Source organism: Cricetulus griseus, chromosome 3, assembly GCF_003668045.3.
Source record: "Cricetulus griseus strain 17A/GY chromosome 3, alternate assembly CriGri-PICRH-1.0, whole genome shotgun sequence".
NCBI classification, from domain to species: Eukaryota; Metazoa; Chordata; class Mammalia; order Rodentia; family Cricetidae; genus Cricetulus; species Cricetulus griseus.
In genome coordinates, this window is record NC_048596.1 from 16585879 (window position 1) to 16605647 (window position 19769).

The 19769-nt window shown below is 41.4% G+C and overlaps 1 protein-coding gene across 3 annotated transcripts in view; it reads right to left on the reverse strand.

Moving 5' to 3' along the window:
* Nucleotides 1-1431: 1431 nt before the first annotated feature.
* Nucleotides 1432-19769, reverse strand: part of Slf2 (SMC5-SMC6 complex localization factor 2) — a 51049-nt gene continuing 32711 nt past the window's right edge. For 2 of the 3 annotated variants that reach the window (XM_027407209.2, XM_027407210.2), the window contains exons 13-20: nucleotides 19239-19415; nucleotides 18616-18713; nucleotides 17427-17514; nucleotides 15470-15601; nucleotides 15072-15149; nucleotides 11785-11871; nucleotides 6171-6239; nucleotides 1432-4640 (exon numbers count right to left, since the gene is read on the reverse strand). In XM_027407209.2, the coding sequence (XP_027263010.1) occupies nucleotides 4605-4640; nucleotides 6171-6239; nucleotides 11785-11871; nucleotides 15072-15149; nucleotides 15470-15601; nucleotides 17427-17514; nucleotides 18616-18713; nucleotides 19239-19415 (765 nt within the window). In that variant the 3' untranslated portion in view covers nucleotides 1432-4604. Of the gene's footprint in view, nucleotides 4641-6170; nucleotides 6240-11784; nucleotides 11872-15071; nucleotides 15150-15469; nucleotides 15602-15886; nucleotides 16017-17426; nucleotides 17515-18615; nucleotides 18714-19238; nucleotides 19416-19769 lie in introns of those variants that run through there. The other variant, XR_003483690.2, reaches the window with a different exon arrangement.

Genomic DNA, 19769 nt, shown 5'->3' on the forward strand with positions numbered 1-19769 from the left:
TCAGAAGAGGGCATAGGAGTTACACTTGTTAGCCACCGTAAGTGATGGGAATCCAGATCCTTGGAAGAGCAGTCACATTAACTACTCAACTATTTTCTCCAGGAACATCAAAATCTTTTTCTGAGACAGAGTTTCTCTGCCTAGCCATCCTGGAACTCATGTTGTAGACCAGGCTGGCCTCTAACTCACAGAGATCCACCTGACTCTGCCTCTTGAGTGCTGGGATTAAAGGTGTAGGCCATCACCACTTGGCTCAACTTTGTTTTCTCTCTTCTTATGGGGGTGGGGTGGGGTTTCCAGACAGGGTTTTTCTGTGGCTTTGGAGGCTGCCCTGGAACTAGCTCTTATAGACCAGGCTGGTCTCAACTCACAGAGATCTGCCTGCCTCTGCCTCCCGAGTGCTGGGACTAAAGGCATGCACTGCTGCCACCACCACCTGGCTTCAACTTTGTTTTCTTTAAAGAGCCTCCTTGGGGAACAGGAGAGTTGGCTCAGGGGTTACGAGCACCGCCTGTTCTTCCAGAGGTCCTGAGTTCAATTCCCTCTACCATCTGTAATGAAGTCTGCCCTCTTCTGGCCTGCAGGGATACATGCAGGCAGAATACTGCATACATAATAAATCAATCTTAAAAAAAAAAAAAAAAAGCCTTCTTGGAGCTAAGGTTTGTTCTGTTCATGCTGTATGTCAGACTTTGTGCTGAGTTATTCCTTTCAACAGGCTGAAGAAACTCAGGTAACTTGCCAGTATGGTGATCTGAGGTTGGCGGCCAAGCCTAAGTCCTTTCTTTAAACTACAGGCCTGCCCAGCAATGCCTGCTTCTACCTGGGCTGTCACCATCCATCTTCTCAACCGTGTCTACCATAAGGGAGGAGACACTGCATGGCCGTGACACTATGGCACTGACAACAATGCCTAGGCCTTCTATGAGGTGAGGTCACACACTTCTGAGTGTCAGCTTTCCCACAGCTGGCATATCATAAGCTGTAACTGTCTGCCAGGTCCCAGGTGGCTCTGAACCCTTCTGCATTGTAAAAATCACCTTTCTTGACCCTGGGCTCTAGAATACAACACCCAGGTCAAGGGTACTTTTTCCTCTTCTGTCTGTTTTCCCCAGATACCAGCAGGTAAGAGTCATGAGTTTTGTATTGTTCACCACCAAATCCTAACATGTAGGTACTCAAGCAGCCGAATGGATGTGGAGAATGAAATAATAAGATTATTAAATTCCTGACCGTAAAGTATATAGCAAGTTATTAATTGGGTGATGTAAACATGAACTGTAGACAGCTGTGGCTTTGTTTTCCACAGATAAGGAGACATCAAGTTAAAAAACCCCTGGAGAATCCAGAGCAAGGAAGAAATCATTTAAAGACAGGACATTCCAGATACTTAGCCACCTCCACTCCTCAATCAAATGTCACCAGACACAATTAAACTGAGAAAAGTTTTAATAACACATACACATACATTTAGAGGACTTTAAACAAGACATAGTATAAAATCTTAAAGAAAGGGAGGAAAGAGGAGGAAACATTGCATTTACTGCCTAAGAGCTAATAGATGAAGTGGCTGGCAAGAATGCCCGGGGAACTGACACACAGATGATGAGGCCTGCCTGCACCATCCAGCAGGCACACTCACTGAGATTGGACTGCGCTGACCGACTCCCAGGCCCACCATCTATCTATACCCTACCCTTGCCTCCTGAGAGACAAGCCAAGTCAGTTCTCTTAACTCAGCTGCTTGTCAATGAGCCACTTTTCAAATGTAAAAAAAAAAAATTACTCCTGGTTTAAGACTGGACACATTATTACTGGCCAGGCCCCAACAACTGTATGCATTTGATTGGAAAGGAAAAAAAAAAGAAAGAAAGCAAGAAAGCAAATGCTTCAATAGAGCCTGGATGGTAACACACTATCTTATCTATCTTTTACTGAGGATATATATATATATATATTTTTTTTTTCTTGTAAAGTCAAAAGCAAGCTACTACTTGCACTCAAAACAAAAACAAATGCCAACCTTCCGAGAGGTGACAAAGGCACCACTGCCACCAGGAGGAGATAAGACAAACAAATGCACAAATGCTGACTTCAGTGCTAACACAGATGACTTGTGTACGGAGCCTCTTCACGGAACGATATTACAGAACTGTATTTTCAGATAACAAGAGAAGCAGGTTAGAAAAGGCAAACAGTTACACACAAAAGCATAAACACAAGTACTTTAATTTTCAGCTTGCAGTAAGGGTAATAAGTTTGACATATACATCCAGAAAATTAGACAAGGTGATTTTTTGGCACAGTAAGATTGCCAAACACACCACCACTCAGTGCAAGCTTTGTTTGCCAAGTCCCAAAGGTGGCCTGACAGTCTTTGTGCAATGAGCATTTTCTCCCTCTTTACCATCCCATTTTCTGGGCAACAACAGCTGGAGGGAGACAAAGCATGGGGACTCAGAAGGAGATGGAAAACACTTGATTTGGGAGAAAAACCATGAACTACTTGTGCTAAAATAGAATCACAAAGTTTCTATGAGAACCCAAATGCAAATACTGACTGGACTCTGACCCGGAGACTGAAGACTGCTACCAGAGTCATAAATACAAGGGCCTAAACTGTTGTCTGGCCATTTATTTTAAAGGGAAGGATAAAGTATTTTTCTCTCATGGAGAAAGACAATTGAAAATAGAGATTTTACTCTTATTGGAACTGCTAAATAAGAATGTATCAAAGTGGTTTTAAATTTGATGGGTGGTTATCAGTTGAAACTGCAATATAAAAGGGTCACTTAAAAACCTGAATAACCCACTTGTCCCCGTCAATGTACACAATAGAAAATATTTACACACTGTAATTACAAGCAATATAAGCAGATTTTTATACTTTTGAGATTTTGTACACTTTACACAATGCAAAATGAGAAAAATATGAACACTTATAAAATTACACACAAATAATGTATCTACAAGGTATTAAATTACAGAGTGAAAGCCCCCATTGTTGGGCAGATAGATGCCAGAGTTTCAAGCTTCTGTCAAATATAACTCTTTGTATCTATCTCTTTAACCATAGTGGCATTTTGTAATAATACCCTTGAGAGGTAGCATCAAGATACTATTCTTACCAGTAAACTCAACACAGAAGAAAACTTTTGTTGGTCTGACTCTTGGAGCCTCAATCAGCCTCAGTTCTTGAAAATTTGATTTGTTCAGTCTTCACTATAAAATCTCTAACTGCCCAATGCTTGACATGAGCTCAAAAGTTACTAATGTTATTTTAAATGATAAATTTAAGATAAAATGGTTTTTATTCCTAAGCCTCAATTTAGAGGTAGAAAGTTAGCTCTCAGAACTTATTTTCTCCTCTCAAACCATAAACTTTGAGCCCAGGTCCCTTTTCACCCCCAACCTGGACCCACACAGACATGAGCATGCTCAGGAGGGAGCAAGCCACTTCAGCCAGTTTTCAAAGAATAAGCAACTGGCATCCCTTTTCAGGAAGCAACCCTCCCTAGACAGACATCGGTCAATTAAGAGTGTTACTACCAAATGTTTCAGAGAGCCTCAGGCTCAATCTAGCATGTGCACCTCTGCTAACCCTCTACCATCTAAACTAAAGGATGGCTTTCCAGTGTTTAAAAGAATTTAGAGCAGCTGTGGTTTTCAAGTGCAACAACTTCAAGATACAAACGCTCGAGTGAACACGCGCGCGACACACACATACACACATACACACAGTGTCCCCAAAATAAACATCATCAAGGTCTCTGCTAAATTATATACTTGTGGGAACAAGGTTTTGGAAACTTCCAGATTTTTAAGCCTTTATACAGAGACTTTTGTAATATAGTTACCAATGGCCAGAATTCTGGCTTAGCTAAGATTTTATGATTGAACCAGTATTTTAAAAATATATGCATTTACAAGAAATCTTAAACAAACTGCCCATGAATGTTCTGGCATTTTAAAAACAGCCACTACTTTGTAGCTTCATCTCTTCCTCTAAGGGCAATCTGACAGCTTGTTTGTTCCTTAATTGACTTTAAATAGGTTTAAAAACTTCAGATTTGTAATCTTGAATAGTAAAGGGACAATGTGTGGACTGAAACTGCCTATGGTTTACAGAGTTACAGAAGAGACCCACACCTCTGATTATAGAACTCTACTCTAGGCTTTCCCTTTGTATCCTAAAATAACCAAGAGGGAAATGAAAACCAGATGGACCTTGGCCTTTGTTTCAATGTCCAACTCCTCAAGCTGGTCCACACTTTTCCTAATTTTCTGTGATGATCCAAGTGCTATGACGCCACCTAACATGATAACTCCTGAAAACTTAACAAGAACTGCTAGGAAGGGCAGGCTGGATTCTTCTACCAGCTGAGCCTACCTCCACCCTCCTTTTATAGACCCCCGTTCCTTCCTCTAAGGTCAACTGCAAATGGCATTTCATATCTGCTTCAGAAACGGCCAAGTCTTCATCACCAGCTTCACACTACATATGTGAGCGGCACACAGCTGTGTTCCTTAGCATCTGCTGGATCCCACAGTAACCCTCTTGGAAAGACCCTTCTGGCTTTGTATTTCTGCTGCTGTAACTCCTGTTAAGAATCTGGCACCCAGAAGTCATGAAGCTGCCCCTGGAGAAGAGGGGGGAAAGGAAAATTTAATCAGATTATGAATTAATCCTTCTAATCACTGGACAGCAGTAAAATCATCATATATACACATCTCTGAAAACATCTTTCTTCTTTTGAGACAGGGTCTTACTATTAGCCCTGGCCAACCTTGAACTCCCAGAGATCTGCCTGTTTCTGCCTTTCAAGTATTGGGACTAAAAGCACAAAGCCACTTGTGCAGTTGAAAATTTCTTATGATTTTTTGGCAATAAAAAGGAATAATACAAATATAGAACATTTTTCTCATGGGCACACTCACAAAGAGACATATTTAAGGAGATTACTATGTTAAACTTATTAATATAAAGTTTTGCTATTAATACCACATTGGCACAGAGCACACATATTTTGAGGGAACTAGAGAGATGGCTCAATGGTTAACAACACTGACCACTCTTCCAGAGGACCTGGATTTAATTCCCAGCACCCACTTAGTCGCTCACAACTGTCTATAACTCCAATCCCAGGAGATCTGATACTTTCTGGCCTCCAAGGTTATCCAGCATGTGAATGGTACATAGACATACATTAGACAAAAAACTCATACACACAAAGTAAAAACAAACAAACAAACAAAACAAAAAGCCCCATAACCCTGCACTTAGCAGAAGTCTTCCTAGCATGCACAGGACCCCAGATTGACCCTCAGCTCAGAATGAACAGGATGTGGTGGTGTATACATGCAATCCTAGCAGTGGAGGAAGAGGGAAGATCAGAAGCACAAGGTCACCCTTGGTGTCACAGAGTTTAAGGGCACCCTGAGCCCCAGACACCGAAATGCTGTAAGGCACAGAGATTCCACCCAGAATATGCTCAAGATATTTTCCTTTGAACATAAAAACTTGTATATAAACAAGGAAAAAATCTTGTTTGATTTTGAAACAGAGTTTCTCTGTGTAGCTTTGGAGGCTATCCTGGCACTCGCTCTGGAGACCAGGGTGGCCTTGAACTCACAGAGATCCACCTGCCTCTGCCTCCTGAGTGCTGGGATTAAAGGCGTGTGTCACCACCAAAACAACTTGCACTTATCTTGTAAGTGGATAAAAAATGTTATGTATCCATACAGTCAAATATCGTTTAGCAGTAGAAAGGACATACATATCACAACATGGATTTCTTTATCATTTTTAGGAAAAAGAAGCTGGCCACATAAGACCACATAGTTTATTTATGTGTAGGAATCTAGAAGAGGAAAATCTCGACAGAAAGCAGATAAACATCTGCCTTGAGCATAAAGGGAGCAAAGAGAGGCATGAAGGCGGTGGAGGAGCAGGGAGGGGCTGCTGAAGTCCAAGTGTGGTGATGGCTACACTAGTCACCACAGACTAAGTGGTGACATGGACAACATGCATTTTACCTTAACAGACTGTTAGATTACTCATGAAATAACCTGACACTTTTAAATGGATGCAAACAAACGCCCCAAATCAGACAAACCATACATCATGCAGTGGGTTTCATAATAAAATAAAACTGTTAAATAAACGACACCTGAGTAGGTCGACAGTTGTGGATTATTTCCTGCCATTTTCCATGTATCCGGGCAACCAAATCTTTCACCTTAAAAATAACAAAAAGAGAAAAGGGTATCACAGATCAGAATACGCTCACTTAAAATCAACTTAACACTTGATACAAAACATCTCATAGTTGCTGCTATAGAGCTGCATGGCTATACTCCCAGATCTCAGGAGGACTGTTCAAAGTCCAAGACCAGTTTGAGCCGTAGCGTGAAATCCTGCTTCAAAAACCCAAAACAAAACAATAACAACAAAAATAAGTATAAAAACCACATATACCTCATAGCTATCACGGGCATGTACCCAACAATTCTATTTGACCACAGTCAAGAAAAGGCTACTCATCTTTTGGGGAGGCTTTCAAACGACAACATGTCTTATAATCACAATTTATGTTTTCACAATCTAAAATGTCAAATGATTATGACTTAATTTACTTATTTGTTTTTTGAGACAGAGTCTCTATATATAACCCTGGCTGTCCTGAAACTCCCTACTTACACCAGGGTGGCCTCAAACTCAAAGTAGAGATCTACTGCCCCTGATTCCTGAGTGCTGGCATTAGGTATGAGCCAAAACACCCAGTCCAGAAGAGGGCTTTAGAGCCCCTGGAACTGGAATCATTACATATACAGTTTGTGAGCTGCGTATGGGTGCTGAGAATCTAATGTGGGTCCTCTGGAAGAGCAGTCAGTTCTTTACCACTAAGTTCACCTCGCTAGTCCTTAATTTCCTTTTTAAAAATTATTATTCTATGATACAGGGTTGCCCTATATAACCCTGGATAGCCTTAAATTTAAAGCTATTTTCCTGCCCCTGCCTCCCAAGAACAGGAATTACAACAATGCACCACCATGCCTGATTTCCTGTTATGAAAGATAGTCCAGATGGTCCAGAGAACTACAACTCTGCCTTCAAAGAAATTTCTACTTTCTACTCTCTGGCTTTTGAACACCCAGCTCGGGAAGCTGAAGGGGACTGTTTTATAGGACACAGTGCATTGGCTGTTCCCAGCCTTACCATAGCTTGCTTTTAAAAGGCTCAACAGAAAGACAACAAAAAATGTAGGATATGGCTCAGTACTTAAAAGCACTTGTTGCTCTTGCAGAGGATAAAGGTTTGAATCCCAGAACCTACTTGTTAGTTCACAACCATTTATAACCCCAGATCCAGGGAATTCCATGCCCTCTTCTGATTACTGAGGGTACCAGGCACAAACCCAGTACTCAGACATACAGTCAAAGGACAAAGACATAAGATTACACAAATCTAAACTGGGCGGTGGTGGCTCACACGTTTAATCCCAGCACTCGGGAGGCAGAGACAGGTGGATCTCTGTGAGTTCGAGGCCAGCCTGGTCTACAGAGCTAGTTCCAGGACAGCCTCCAAAGCTGCAGAGAAACCCTGTCTTGAAAAACAAAAAAACAACAAAACAAAACAAATCAAAATCCCACAACTCTAAAATATTTTAATGTGTCACCGGCTCCCTCCACAGAATCAGAAGATCCAAACTCAATGTCCCCTCTCTGTAAATGCTACACAAACCTCTGCACTTGGCACCTGCTGTGAGCAGAGATTAGACCAGTCTGCCAAACTCAAAGGTTTCCACAAGTGAAGCTCTCCCACCAGGGCTTCACACTACCAAACGAGCAAGGTAAATGGAAGGCCCATTTAGCATGCTTGATTATCTCTTGAATTTCGATGCTTGAGAAAAACATTTCTCTGTGTTATATATGTTTTGAGCAGGGTCTCATGTATTTCCCAGGCAGGCCTCAATCCCCTTATGTAGCTATAGCTAATTCTGACTGGTTTTTCTTTTTTCCCCTGCCTCTACCTGCTAAGTGATGGAATTATTGCATGCTCCACCACAACCAGAATTAAAATATTTAAACAAGTCAGCAATATTTTTTGGGGGAAACATTTTATTATGGAGAGCTGTGGTGGCCAAGAACTGGTTATGTAGACCAGGCTGGCCTTCAGCTCACTGAGATCTGCTTCTCTGTTTCCTGAGTGCTAGAATTAAAGAAGTGATCCACCATTCCTGGCCTTAAGTCAGGAAGAAGCAGGCATAGGAAGCACAGGCAGATAGATCTGAGTTCGAGGCCAGTCTCTACAAAGAGAGAGCTCCAGGACAGCCAGGGTTAAACCGTTTAGAAACCCCGTCTCAAAAACAAACAGAAGTCAATTAAAATCTCCACTTTCCCCAGGATGTAAAGTTTAGCAAACCATCTTTATGACAGCTACCGCTTCTCTAATAGAGGTTTTGGAGAAGTATGAAACTACTAACCTATTTCAATGAGCTCATCCCCTGAAGCAATTAACAGGGACCACTGGCTCACCCTCTAACAGAGGCTCTGGTAACAACCTTGATAGGCCAGCTTTAAGAAACAAAACTCAGGTCAGTGAATGGCTCAGTGGATAAAAGTGCATGCTGTGTAAGTCCAGTGGCCTGAGTTCCATCCCTTGGACCGTGTAAGTTGTCCTACAAACCCCCACGTGAGCAGTGTGAAAAAAAAAGGAATGAATCATAAACCTTAGTGGTCCCTTTCAGGATGTATATCACAGCAGCTACACGCACTACATGCACAGGTCAGGAGCTAGTCACACTTCAGAGTACACCTTGAGGCTTAGGCTTCCTGTATGAGACAAGGACCACTACTGCCTAGTGTATTTGGAAGTCTGACTCAATTTCATTAGTTGCTCATTTTCTTTTCTTTTCTTTTTTTGGTTTTCGGAGACAGGGTTTCTCTGTGGCTTTGGAGGCTGTCCTGGAACTAGCTCTTGTATACCAGGCTGGTCTTGAACTCACAGAGATTCACCTGCCTCTGCTTCCAGAGTGCTGGGATTAAAGGCGTGCGCCACCAACGCCCGGCATTAGTTGCTCATTTTCATATTTACTTGAAAATGACTAAAACACTCCACAACACACTCCCAATGAGTACTGTTCAAATAACCAGCTTTTGCAGCTAACTGATATAAAGATACAAAGATACCAGGCATTGGTGGCACATGTCTTTAATCCCAGCACTCCGGAGGCAGAGGCAGGTGGATCTCTGTGAGTTCGAGGCCAGAGCAAGTGCCAGGATAGGCTCCAAAGCTACACAAAGAAAACCTGTCTCAAAAAACAAAACAAAACAAAACCAAAAAAAAAAAAAAAAGGATACAAAGACACAGCCCCAAAAGCCACTATCCACTATGCAGACATAAGCCAAGAAGGGATCCACTTTATACGACAAAAATCTGTCAGTTATTTAAAAGAAAAAAAAGTTCAGATATTTGTAAAAGTAATTTTTGTGTGTTTCAGGAAGATTTCAGATCAGTCTATTAATATTAAAGTTGCTTTTCTTCTCCATTCTCAACAATATGGTTTTCTACTGTTTTTTGTGCATTAAAAAAAAAAACCTGAAACTTTAAGAAAAACAAAACAAGAAAAACCTTGGTAGCTGACTGCTGAATCAATTCCATCTGACAACATGGGTTAGGTGATACAGAACTCAGATTGGAGTCTTCCTAGAACAGACTTCAGGGAGGCAAACGGTAGCAGCTATTCTAGTTCTTCTCTATAAATAAAAGGACTTTTCCACCATCATGAAATTTTATAACCATTGTTTCGTAATTATATATAGGTATAAATTTAAATAATGTCTCAATCTTTATAGTGTCTTCCTCCATCATCAACCTTATTTTTTGAGACAAGGTCACTCACTGAACCCAGAGTTCACAGACTGATGAGCACTGGGGGGAAGGGGTGGATTGGATGACCCCGTCTTTCCCCAGCAGGAGGGCTACAGATGCTCTGGGATCCAAACCCAGATCCTCAAGCTTGTACAGCGGGCACTTCACCACTCCCTGGGTAAGTACTTTAATTTGTACAATGGAAAAAACCAGAAAGTCCCAATAGTGGAGAAAGAAATTTATGCTTTGCATGTCAGGAATTTCAGAACAGAAAGTAAAGTGAAAAATGTATTTGCATATATATATTTTACTTGTACTTTCAACCTAGGTAGAAAAGTACTTAGTAGAAGCTAATTTGTTATCTAAGACCTAACCCTTGGAATAATTAGCACCTGTATTCCAAGTACTAGAAAGGCTGAGGCAGGAGGACCAAAAATCTGATATCTGGCTATTGAGATAATTTAATAGGTGAAGACACTTGACACCAAGCCTAACAACCTGAGTTTGGTACTCAAGATCCACATGGTAGAAGGAAAGGACCAAACCCACAGGTTCTCTTGTGATCTATGCACCCCAATAAGTGTACATACACTGAGGTATGTGTACCCCACTCCCACCCAGGAAATAAATGAATGTGTTAGAAAACAAAAACAACACAAAAAATCTCCAGAAGATTGAGGAAAGGCAGGCACAGTAGAGGACACTTGTGATTGACACTGGAAGGCAGATCTATGTGAGGTAAAGGACAGCCTGCTCTACACACTGAGGTCCAGGCAAACCAGGGCTACATAGTGAAATCCTGTTTCAACAAAACAAAAAGAGCTCGGGGCAAGCCTGGGCTATATAACTAAAATGTCTTCACTCAAAAGAGCCCACTTTAAGCCGGGCGTTGTTGGCGCACACATTTAATCCCAGCACTTGGGAGGCAGAGGCAGGCAGATCTCTGTGAGTTCAAGGCCAGCCTGGTCTTTAGAGCGAGTGCTAGGATAGGCTCCAAAGCTACACAGAGAAACCCTGTCTCGAAAAACCAAAAAAAAAGGCCCACTTTATGTTCTTTGAAATATATATACATGAAACGAGGGTCCAATGAAGTGGCTCAGGCACACCACCACTAAGCTATACCCACAAGCCCTTATAATGTTTTTTTTTTTTCCCTCCAAAGAGTGGCTTGTGTATATTTCTTGCTTACATTTTCTTGTTCTTCCAACAGGGTCTCATTGTGTTACATAAGAAGGCCCAGGACCTGGTGATGGGGGATGTCCTGTATATGTTTCTCTTATTGGTTGATGAATAAAACACTGTCCAATAGCCAGGCAAGAAGAATAGGCGGGGCTACCAGACCAGGAGAAGGCTGGGAAGAGGAAGGCAGAGAGAGGCCACCTAGAGATGCCATGCTGCCCAAGGAGTAACATGATGGATTATGGGTAAGCCACAGCCTGGTGGCAATACACAGATTGGGTTAATAATTAAGACAGAGCTAGCCAGTAAGAAGACCTAGCCATCAACCAACAGTTTATAAATTAATATAAGTCTTGGTGTATTTATTTGGGGCTAATTGGCTGTGGGACCAGGCTGCCTAGACACTCCAGCTACAACTTGGGTTTTCCTGCCTTAGTCTTCCAAGCGCCAGGATTACAGGTGGCACTGCCAACAATACATAAAAACAGAAAGCAGGGCACTCAGTGAGTGAAGTGCTTGCTGTGTAAGCCTGAGGAATGGAGTTCAAATCCCCAGAATCAATGTAGAGCCAGGTGTAGCAGTACACATCTGTAATAACTGGAGACTCTAAGGACTAGTCTCTTGTTTTAAACAAGGCAAGGGTTGACATTCATAACAGCCCTCAGACATCCCCATGTTCACCACCTCTCAGCATGTGGACACCGCACACCCAACACATATCATACACTTACTTTAGTTCTGTAGAAAAGCCTTGCATCTTCCCGAATATCACATTTAACATGCTTTTCCAAAGCCCCACAAAGCAGCACGAAGTGTTTCTATGAAAAACAAAACAAATGCAGTAGATGAAAACAATTCTGAAGCTAGTCTTGAAAAGTAAACGACTATGCAGTTAAAAGAATCACTTAAAACTTTTACTTGATGGAGTCCTACCAGTGAAAGGTGTTGAGTTTCATAAGAACAAATGGTTATGGCTCATTGCTAGTTAGTTAAAAAACACACAAAGTGCCGGGCAGTGGTGGCGCACGCCTTTATCCCAGCACTTGGGAGGCAGAGGCAGGTGTATTTCTGTGAGTTCAAGGCCAGCCTGATCTACAGAGCAAGTTCCAGGACAGGTCCAAAGAGAGACAGGACTGAGACAGGAAGACCAGTTGAAGATCATTGTGACAAAACACTGAGATTCTCTCTATTGGAAAAAAAAAAATCTGGCCCATTAGAATGATTCAGTGGGTAAAGTCCCTGATGCCAGGCCTGACCTGAGTTCAGCCCTCAGCACCAACCACACTGCCTGCCGAGTGGGCTTTGGCATGCTCATGTGTACATGATGTAACTCCTACTGCTTTCCTCCACCTTCTGAGTGTAGAATTCTGGGGCTGCAGGTATGTGACCTGCCTCCTTGTCCTTTACTGGGCTTGGAGAGATGACTCAGTAGATTTTGGTTCCTAGTATCCACATTAGGCATTTCTCAACCATAGCTCCAAGGATCTGGGGTCTTTGGCCTCCAAGGCCTCTCATGTGATTCCTACATGAAAGCACATACACCTACATGAAAGTAAGACTTTTTAAAAGTTAAAAAAAAAAAAGCTTTTATTATTATGTAAGTATACGAGTCTGCATGGGCATGAATATATTACTATGCACGTGTGGAGGTCAGAAACATCTCTGTAGAGCTGGTTCCCTCCTTCCTGGTTAGTAAACTAGGGTAGCAAGGCTTGCTTAGGAAGCACTTTACCTGCTAAAACAGCTTGCTGGTCTCTTCCATGATTTTTTTTTGGGGGGGGGCGGGGAGTTCAAGACAGGGTTTCTCTGTGGCTGTCCAAGAACTAGCTCTTGTAGACCACACTGGTCTCAAAACTCACAGAGATCCACCTGCCTCTGCCTCCCGAGTGCTGGGATTAAAGGCATGCATCACCACCGCCAGGCTCTTCCACGATTTCTTTTTTTAAAGATTTTATTTATTTATTATGTATACAACATTCTGCTTCCATGTATATCTGCACACCAGAAGAGGGCATCAGATCTCATAACAGATGGTTGTGAGCCACCATGTGGTTGCCGGGAATTGAACTCAGGACCTCTGGAAGAGAAGTCAGGGCTCTTAACCTCTGAGCCATCTCTCCAGCCCTTCTTCCATGATTTTTAACTGTGTATTTTTCTAGTTTTCTGAGAGGTAGTTTGGCCATATTATTCAGACTGGCCTTAAAACCTTAGGTGCAAGCAATCCTCTTACCTATTCTCCAGAGTAGCCAGTATGAGCCACAACATCTGGCCCAATCTCCCCTTTCACCAACAATTGATATTGAATAAGGTATCTCTAACAAGCTAGAAAGTGTTTTATCACTGAGCTACATTCCCTTCTCACAAACAGTCCAAACTGGCCTTCAATTTGTGATACCTGCCTCAGCCTCCTGGGCAGATGGGAGTACAGGCTTGTAACACTTGTCTTTTTTTTTTCCAGTGCCCACCCACCCCCTCCCGGATTTTTGAGACAAGGTTTCTCTGTATAGCCTTGGGTATCCTGGAACTCTGTAGACCAGGTTAGCCTCAAACTCACAGAGATCAGCTTGCTTCTGCTTCCTGAATGCTGGGATTAAAGGTGTGCACTGTGTGCACCGACACCATGCAGCATTTTTTTTTTTTTTCTTTTTGAGGTAGGGTCTCACTCCTTGGCTGGCTTGGAACTCATTATGTAGACCAGGTTGGCTTCAAACTAACAGAAACCTGCCTATCTCTGCTGGAATTAAAGATAAGCAATACCACACTAAAGTAGGCCTGGTTTGCTGTTTTTTTTTTTTTTTTTCTTCCTATTTCTGAGACAAGGCCTCACTATATAGTAGTGGCTTTCAACCTGTGAGGCGAGACCCCCTTCAGGGATCACCTATCAGATTTCCTGTATATCAGATCAGATATTTATGTTACAATTCATAATAGTAGTAAAATTAGTTATGAAGGAGCAACAAAAATAATTTTATGGTTGGGGTTCACCACAACACGAGTAACTGTATTAAAGGGTCACAGCATTAGGAAACTTGAGAACCACTGCTCCATAGGCTAGCCTGGAATTCACTATATAGCCCAGGCAAAAACTCATGGTAATCCTCCTTTCTTGGTCTCCAAAATTCTGGGATTATAGGCACAAGTCAGTATAACCAGCAAGCATAGGCTTCCATTAATAGAGAATCAAATTTATTTACTTAAAAAAGCTTCCTAGTCTGGAGAGGTGGTACATACCTTTAATCCTAGCACTTGGGAGATGGAAGGAGGATCAGAAGTTCAAGGTCACCCTCATCTATATCAGGAACTGGAGATCAGCCTGGGCTATATGAGATACTGTCTTACAACACACAAAATAGTAGCCTTGGTAGCACATGCTTTTAATCTGGTTCTTGGGAATGCTTGGATTAATGGTGTACACTTCCATGCCTGGCTTCAAAAATGAAATTCTTACTGGGTGGTGGTGGTGGGAATTGAACTCAGGACCCCTGGTAGAGCAGCCAGTACTCTTAACTGCTGAGCTATCTCTTCAGCCCAAAAGAAATTCTTAATATGGAAAGATAATTCAGAAATGCTTATTTGAAGTAACGTGGAAGGCAAACATTTCTAAATAATATTAAAAATTTAATTTTGTGTGTGTACATGTGCCATGGTGTCCACATGGAAGAGATAATTCATATATTGGCTTCTCTTTCAATCATGTTGTGCCTGGGGTTGAGTTCAGGTTGTCAAACCTGTCAGCAAGGCCCTTTACACCACTAAATCACCTCCAGGTTCCTCTAAATAAACATTTTTAAAGGCATTTTAGTTTTTCTAAAGGAAAATGAAAGTGAGTGGAGTTTCAAAGGAAGAAAAGTAAGGAGAAGCCAGCCAAAAGCTGGGTATGGTCACTAAGTTCTATTCCAACAAACTGTTGAGACTTCTTCTTACACGCACGCACGCACGCACGCACGCACGCACGCACGTGCGTGCTGACTCATTCCACCAATGGAAACACCTATCTATAAAACTGAATATTACCTACCCGTTGTCCAGAAGAAAAAGAATGAGAACAACTAACTTCCCCAACTAAATGAAGAAGAACGTAGGTCAGGTAATATGCCTGTTAGAGAGATGAAGAAAATTACTAGTCATGAAAAAGCTGCATAAACACCACCCCAGTCTACCGATTAGCAAAGCTGCCCAGGAGAAACAGTATTTAACTTTTCAAGGAAGGAAAAGTCATGCACTTAAACCAGACTTTCTGGTTTCTAAATTAAGTGCTTTCTTTTTACCACCTTACAAATGTCTTAGTACAGGGCCAAAACAGAACACATTCAATTACTAACATCTGCCCTTTGACCCAGCTCGCAATTCTGAAGGCTTTTCTGACATCATCTATTGTATGTTCCTATGTGTTTTCCGAGCTGTAGCTCTGGATACCTGCTTTTCTAGTTCTAAATGAAGGCTGTCATCAATAGTTCCATTTGGTTCTTCAGCCTTTTTCTTCAAGACCATTTTCTTCAACAAATCAGAAGGCTTCATCTGCACTAGGTATCGGTGTAGAACTGAGATCTACCAAGGGAAAAGAGACTCAGTCAATTCTAGTGTATGCTTTATCTTGAGCTAATTGCAGGGTGCCCACTGTCATTCTGGCTCCTTTTCCTGGCGTGGTAGTTCTACAATACCCATGTTTTTCTTTATTTGAAAGTCTTCAATTGCTTAAGAAGGTGTTTTATGTTAAGACTTAATATTTATAATTTAGGTTAAATGCTTAGAACAAAATCAAATGATAGTTTTATAGAAGTCACTAAATTCTAAAAATGAAGCACTATATCCAATGTGGTGGCTCATGCTTACATTCCAACCTGTGATGCTGAAGCAGGGGGATCACTGGGAGTTCAAGGCTGACTGGGCTATTAGTGAGTGGCAGGTATGGCTGACGTCAAGTAGTATGCCTGATGGTTAATTATTCATGCAGTTCGCTTTTCTATAGATATAAAAAGGAAAAGGTGATGACAAGATCCTTGAGGCTATAAATATTGCTGAATAGAATGAGGACTTTTAATTATCTTAGTGGCTCAGGAATGGTGCCCATGTATCTGCATCAAATCTGCTTTCACCTAACTGGGGTGGCAGTCAGTTCTGTCCAATGGTATCTTGTGCATATTCTAACCCTGCTCTCACATATAATGGTTCATACTACTAGATTATGTCTTCTAGAGCACAGTCTCACAGTGAACTGCAATTCAAACAAGAATAATACAGGGAACACAATGTTCCAATGAATTTCCAAATCCAACTAAGGGCAGCCCTGTTCATAGTTAAAGTTTCTATTACTGTGATGAAACACCATGACCACAGGAACTCTTACAAGGAAAGCATTTGATTGGGGTGGCTGGATTACAGTTTCAGAGGTTCAGTCCATTATCATCATGGCAGGGACCATTGCAGACATGATGCTGGTTACATCTTGATCAGAAGGCAACAGGAAGTCAACTGAGACACTGGGCGGTATCCTGAGCATAGGAAACATCAAAGACTGCCTCCACAGTGACATACTTCCTCTAACAAGGCCACACCCACCCCAACAAAGCTACACCTCCTACTACTGCCACACCCCATGAGATACGGGGGTCCTGTTGGTGTTACCACGTTTGCAAAGTCATCAGAACTCAAGAGTGGTGCTCCTAATAAGATATATTTATACACATTCATATATATCTGCCATACCCTCTACTCAACAAGTACTAGAGGCAAACCACATTAAGTTCTATGATCCATAAAGACCACCTCTATTAAAATAGGTGTCAGATGTGGCTAATAGCTTTGCAATTTCTAATCCTGCTAATCTTGTGAAAGTGAATACATTTTCAATGTCATACCTGCTAACAGCATATTATGGTTTTCTCAGTTTAGTAACAGATTAATTCATCTGTCTATAACAGTCCTATAGGATACAGGCTATACCACCTCCATTTTATAGTTGATAAACTGGGTCTTTCTTTATTAGGTACAATGCAAAAGATTACCTAATCATACTTGAAAGTTAAGTTTAATCAGGACTTAGAGGTGTTTTTTTTGTTTGTTTTTTGGTTTTTCCAGACAGGGTTTCTCTGTGTAGTTCTGGCTGTCCTGAAACTCACTCTGTAGACCAGGCTGGCCTAGAACTTAGAGATCCATCTGCCTCTGCCTTCCAAGTGTTGGGATTAAAGTTGTGAGACACCACTGCCCAGCACTAACTAGTTTTGGTTTTCTGAGACAGGGTTTCTTGCCTTCAGAGTGCTTGGATTAAAGGCATGAGCCACCACATCCTGCTAGTCAGGACTTCTGATTTAGGGTTCATCAAATTTCCCAACACCTCATTAACTCTCCCATTTATTACAAAGTATATTTATACCTGAAGATTATTGATATTAGGGATATCTTCGTGTTTTTCATCCAAAAGCTTTGAAATAATCACCAGACTGAGGCACTGCCTCAGTTGCCTAGAAGAAGAAATGAAAAGTTTTTATAATGTGTTTTAGCAATACTATTTGACAAGCAAGCAAATGAGCCAAAAGGAGCCTTAGTCTCAAGGTTTTTTCAGAACCAACCAATTGTTATAGAGCAGCAGTGCTCATGTAAAATATGTGCACATCAAGTTAGAATTGCTTAGAGCTGGGGGTAGTTCAGTGGGTAGATTGTCTACCTAGCATGCACTAAGATCTGGTGTGACAAGGCACACCTGCAATCCTAGTGCTTAGCAGGAAGATCAGAGTTCAAGATCATCCTCCCCCACAAGGTGAGCTCCAGACTCTGCTTGAGCTCCTAAGAACTTGTCTCACAAAAGCAGAAAAGAAAGGAAAGCCGAGTGTGGTGGCACATGCTCTTAACCGTGCACTTGGGAGGCAGAGACAAGCAGATCTCTGAGTTCACGGTCAGCCTAGTATACAGATAGTACCAGAACAGCCAGGGCTACACAGAGAAACCCTGTCTCACCCTTCGCACCCCCTGCAAAAAGCAAATTAATTTTTGCTTTGCATCATCTACACCATCAGTTCTCAATCCCTGGCAGTGGGGTGGTGGTGGTGGGGGATAGTTCCAATGACTCTTTCACAGGGTAACATATCAGATATCCTGTATAACAAATATTTACATTACGATTCATAATCATAGTAAAATTACAGTTATGAAGTAGCAACCAAAGCAATTTTATGGCTGGGGGTCACAATATGAGGAACTGTATTAAAGTGTCACTGAATTAGGAAGGTTGAGAACCACTGATCTAGACTGACTTAAAAGCTAAAAATAAAAACCAACACTAGTCATGTTCTGAATTAAGTAACATAATCAGGATTTCTACACATTTTCCCTCAATAAAATAAAAGAACATTCAAAAAATGATGAGTAGAAACAAAAGTCCCAAGTTGGGTGTGGTGGCATAGGCCTGTAAACTGAACACCCAGGAGAGGATGAGGCAGGAGGATCGTGAGTTTGAGGCCAGCTGAGGCTACATAGTAAGACCCTGTTTCACAATAAGAATTCCAAAGCATTTAACTAGCAAGAGCATTGTAAAACATCTTGATGCTTATCTCACTTTTCAATACCTTCCACGAGATGTCCAGTTAGGGACCAGCTGTACCAGCCACAGAAGGTTGTGGGGATGACTGGAGAGTTCATTTATGCCCAGACAGAGTTCATGCACCTGGAAAAATAGAACGTGCTCAGATCAGATCTATAGGCCTTCTTGCCTTAAAGGAAGTCACTAAATCAGAACTGTGAATTATGAAAATGCATGCCATTTAGAACCTTCTAAAATGCATATAATGCAAATTCTGTTTTTCTTAAAGTACCCTAGAATGGCCACATACATCTGCTTGTATTTCATGTCACTCTCAGGCTGTTGCTATACTTTACATATTTGGTGGTCCTTCTTGAAAGAATAAAGTATTCAAATACCAGTTTCCCCAAGTGTGTATAACACACACACACACACACACACACACACACACACACACACACACTCACACACTCACACACACACACACACTCAATCATATATATTCAAGACCTGAAAATTCTTGCATGCTTGGATCCTATTTCAATTATTTTGTTTTCTTCTGCTATGGAGTCCAGCCTTTTACTTGCTAGGCACATACGTAACTACTGAACTATGCTTTAGTTCTCTAGCCATACTTGGTGTTAACACCTAAATTTTAAGAAATGTTACCTTTGTGTTCCAATCTCTGATGTTTTTCATGAGATTTATCAGGAGGCTTTGAAAGTCTACTAATGGAATCTGTTTCAGCTCTTTTTCCAAACTCATTTTAAATAGCATTAAAATCAGCAACATTATTTCTCGATCTTGGTAACCTTCCGGATGTATAGATGTACACAAGCCTAGGAACTGTCAGAAATGCACAAAGGAAAAAAAATTACCTCAAGAGTTTAAGTCTTGACAAAGATTAAAAAAAGGGACCCCCCCACAGATAACAAGTATCAGATGTCTAGAAAAGGCAAGAAAGTCAACACAAATAAGTATTTTCTTCTCCATTTTTCAATATTATTGATTGGATTCAGCAACTAAACTATTTTCACACTGCAATTAATTCTTGGTCACTAAACTATACTGTAACACATTTTTTTTTCCCAACATTTTATTTATTATGTATACAATGTTCTGCCTGCATGTATGCCTGCAGGCCAGAGGAGGGCACCAGATCTCATTATAGATGGTTGTGAGCCACATGTGGTTGCTGGG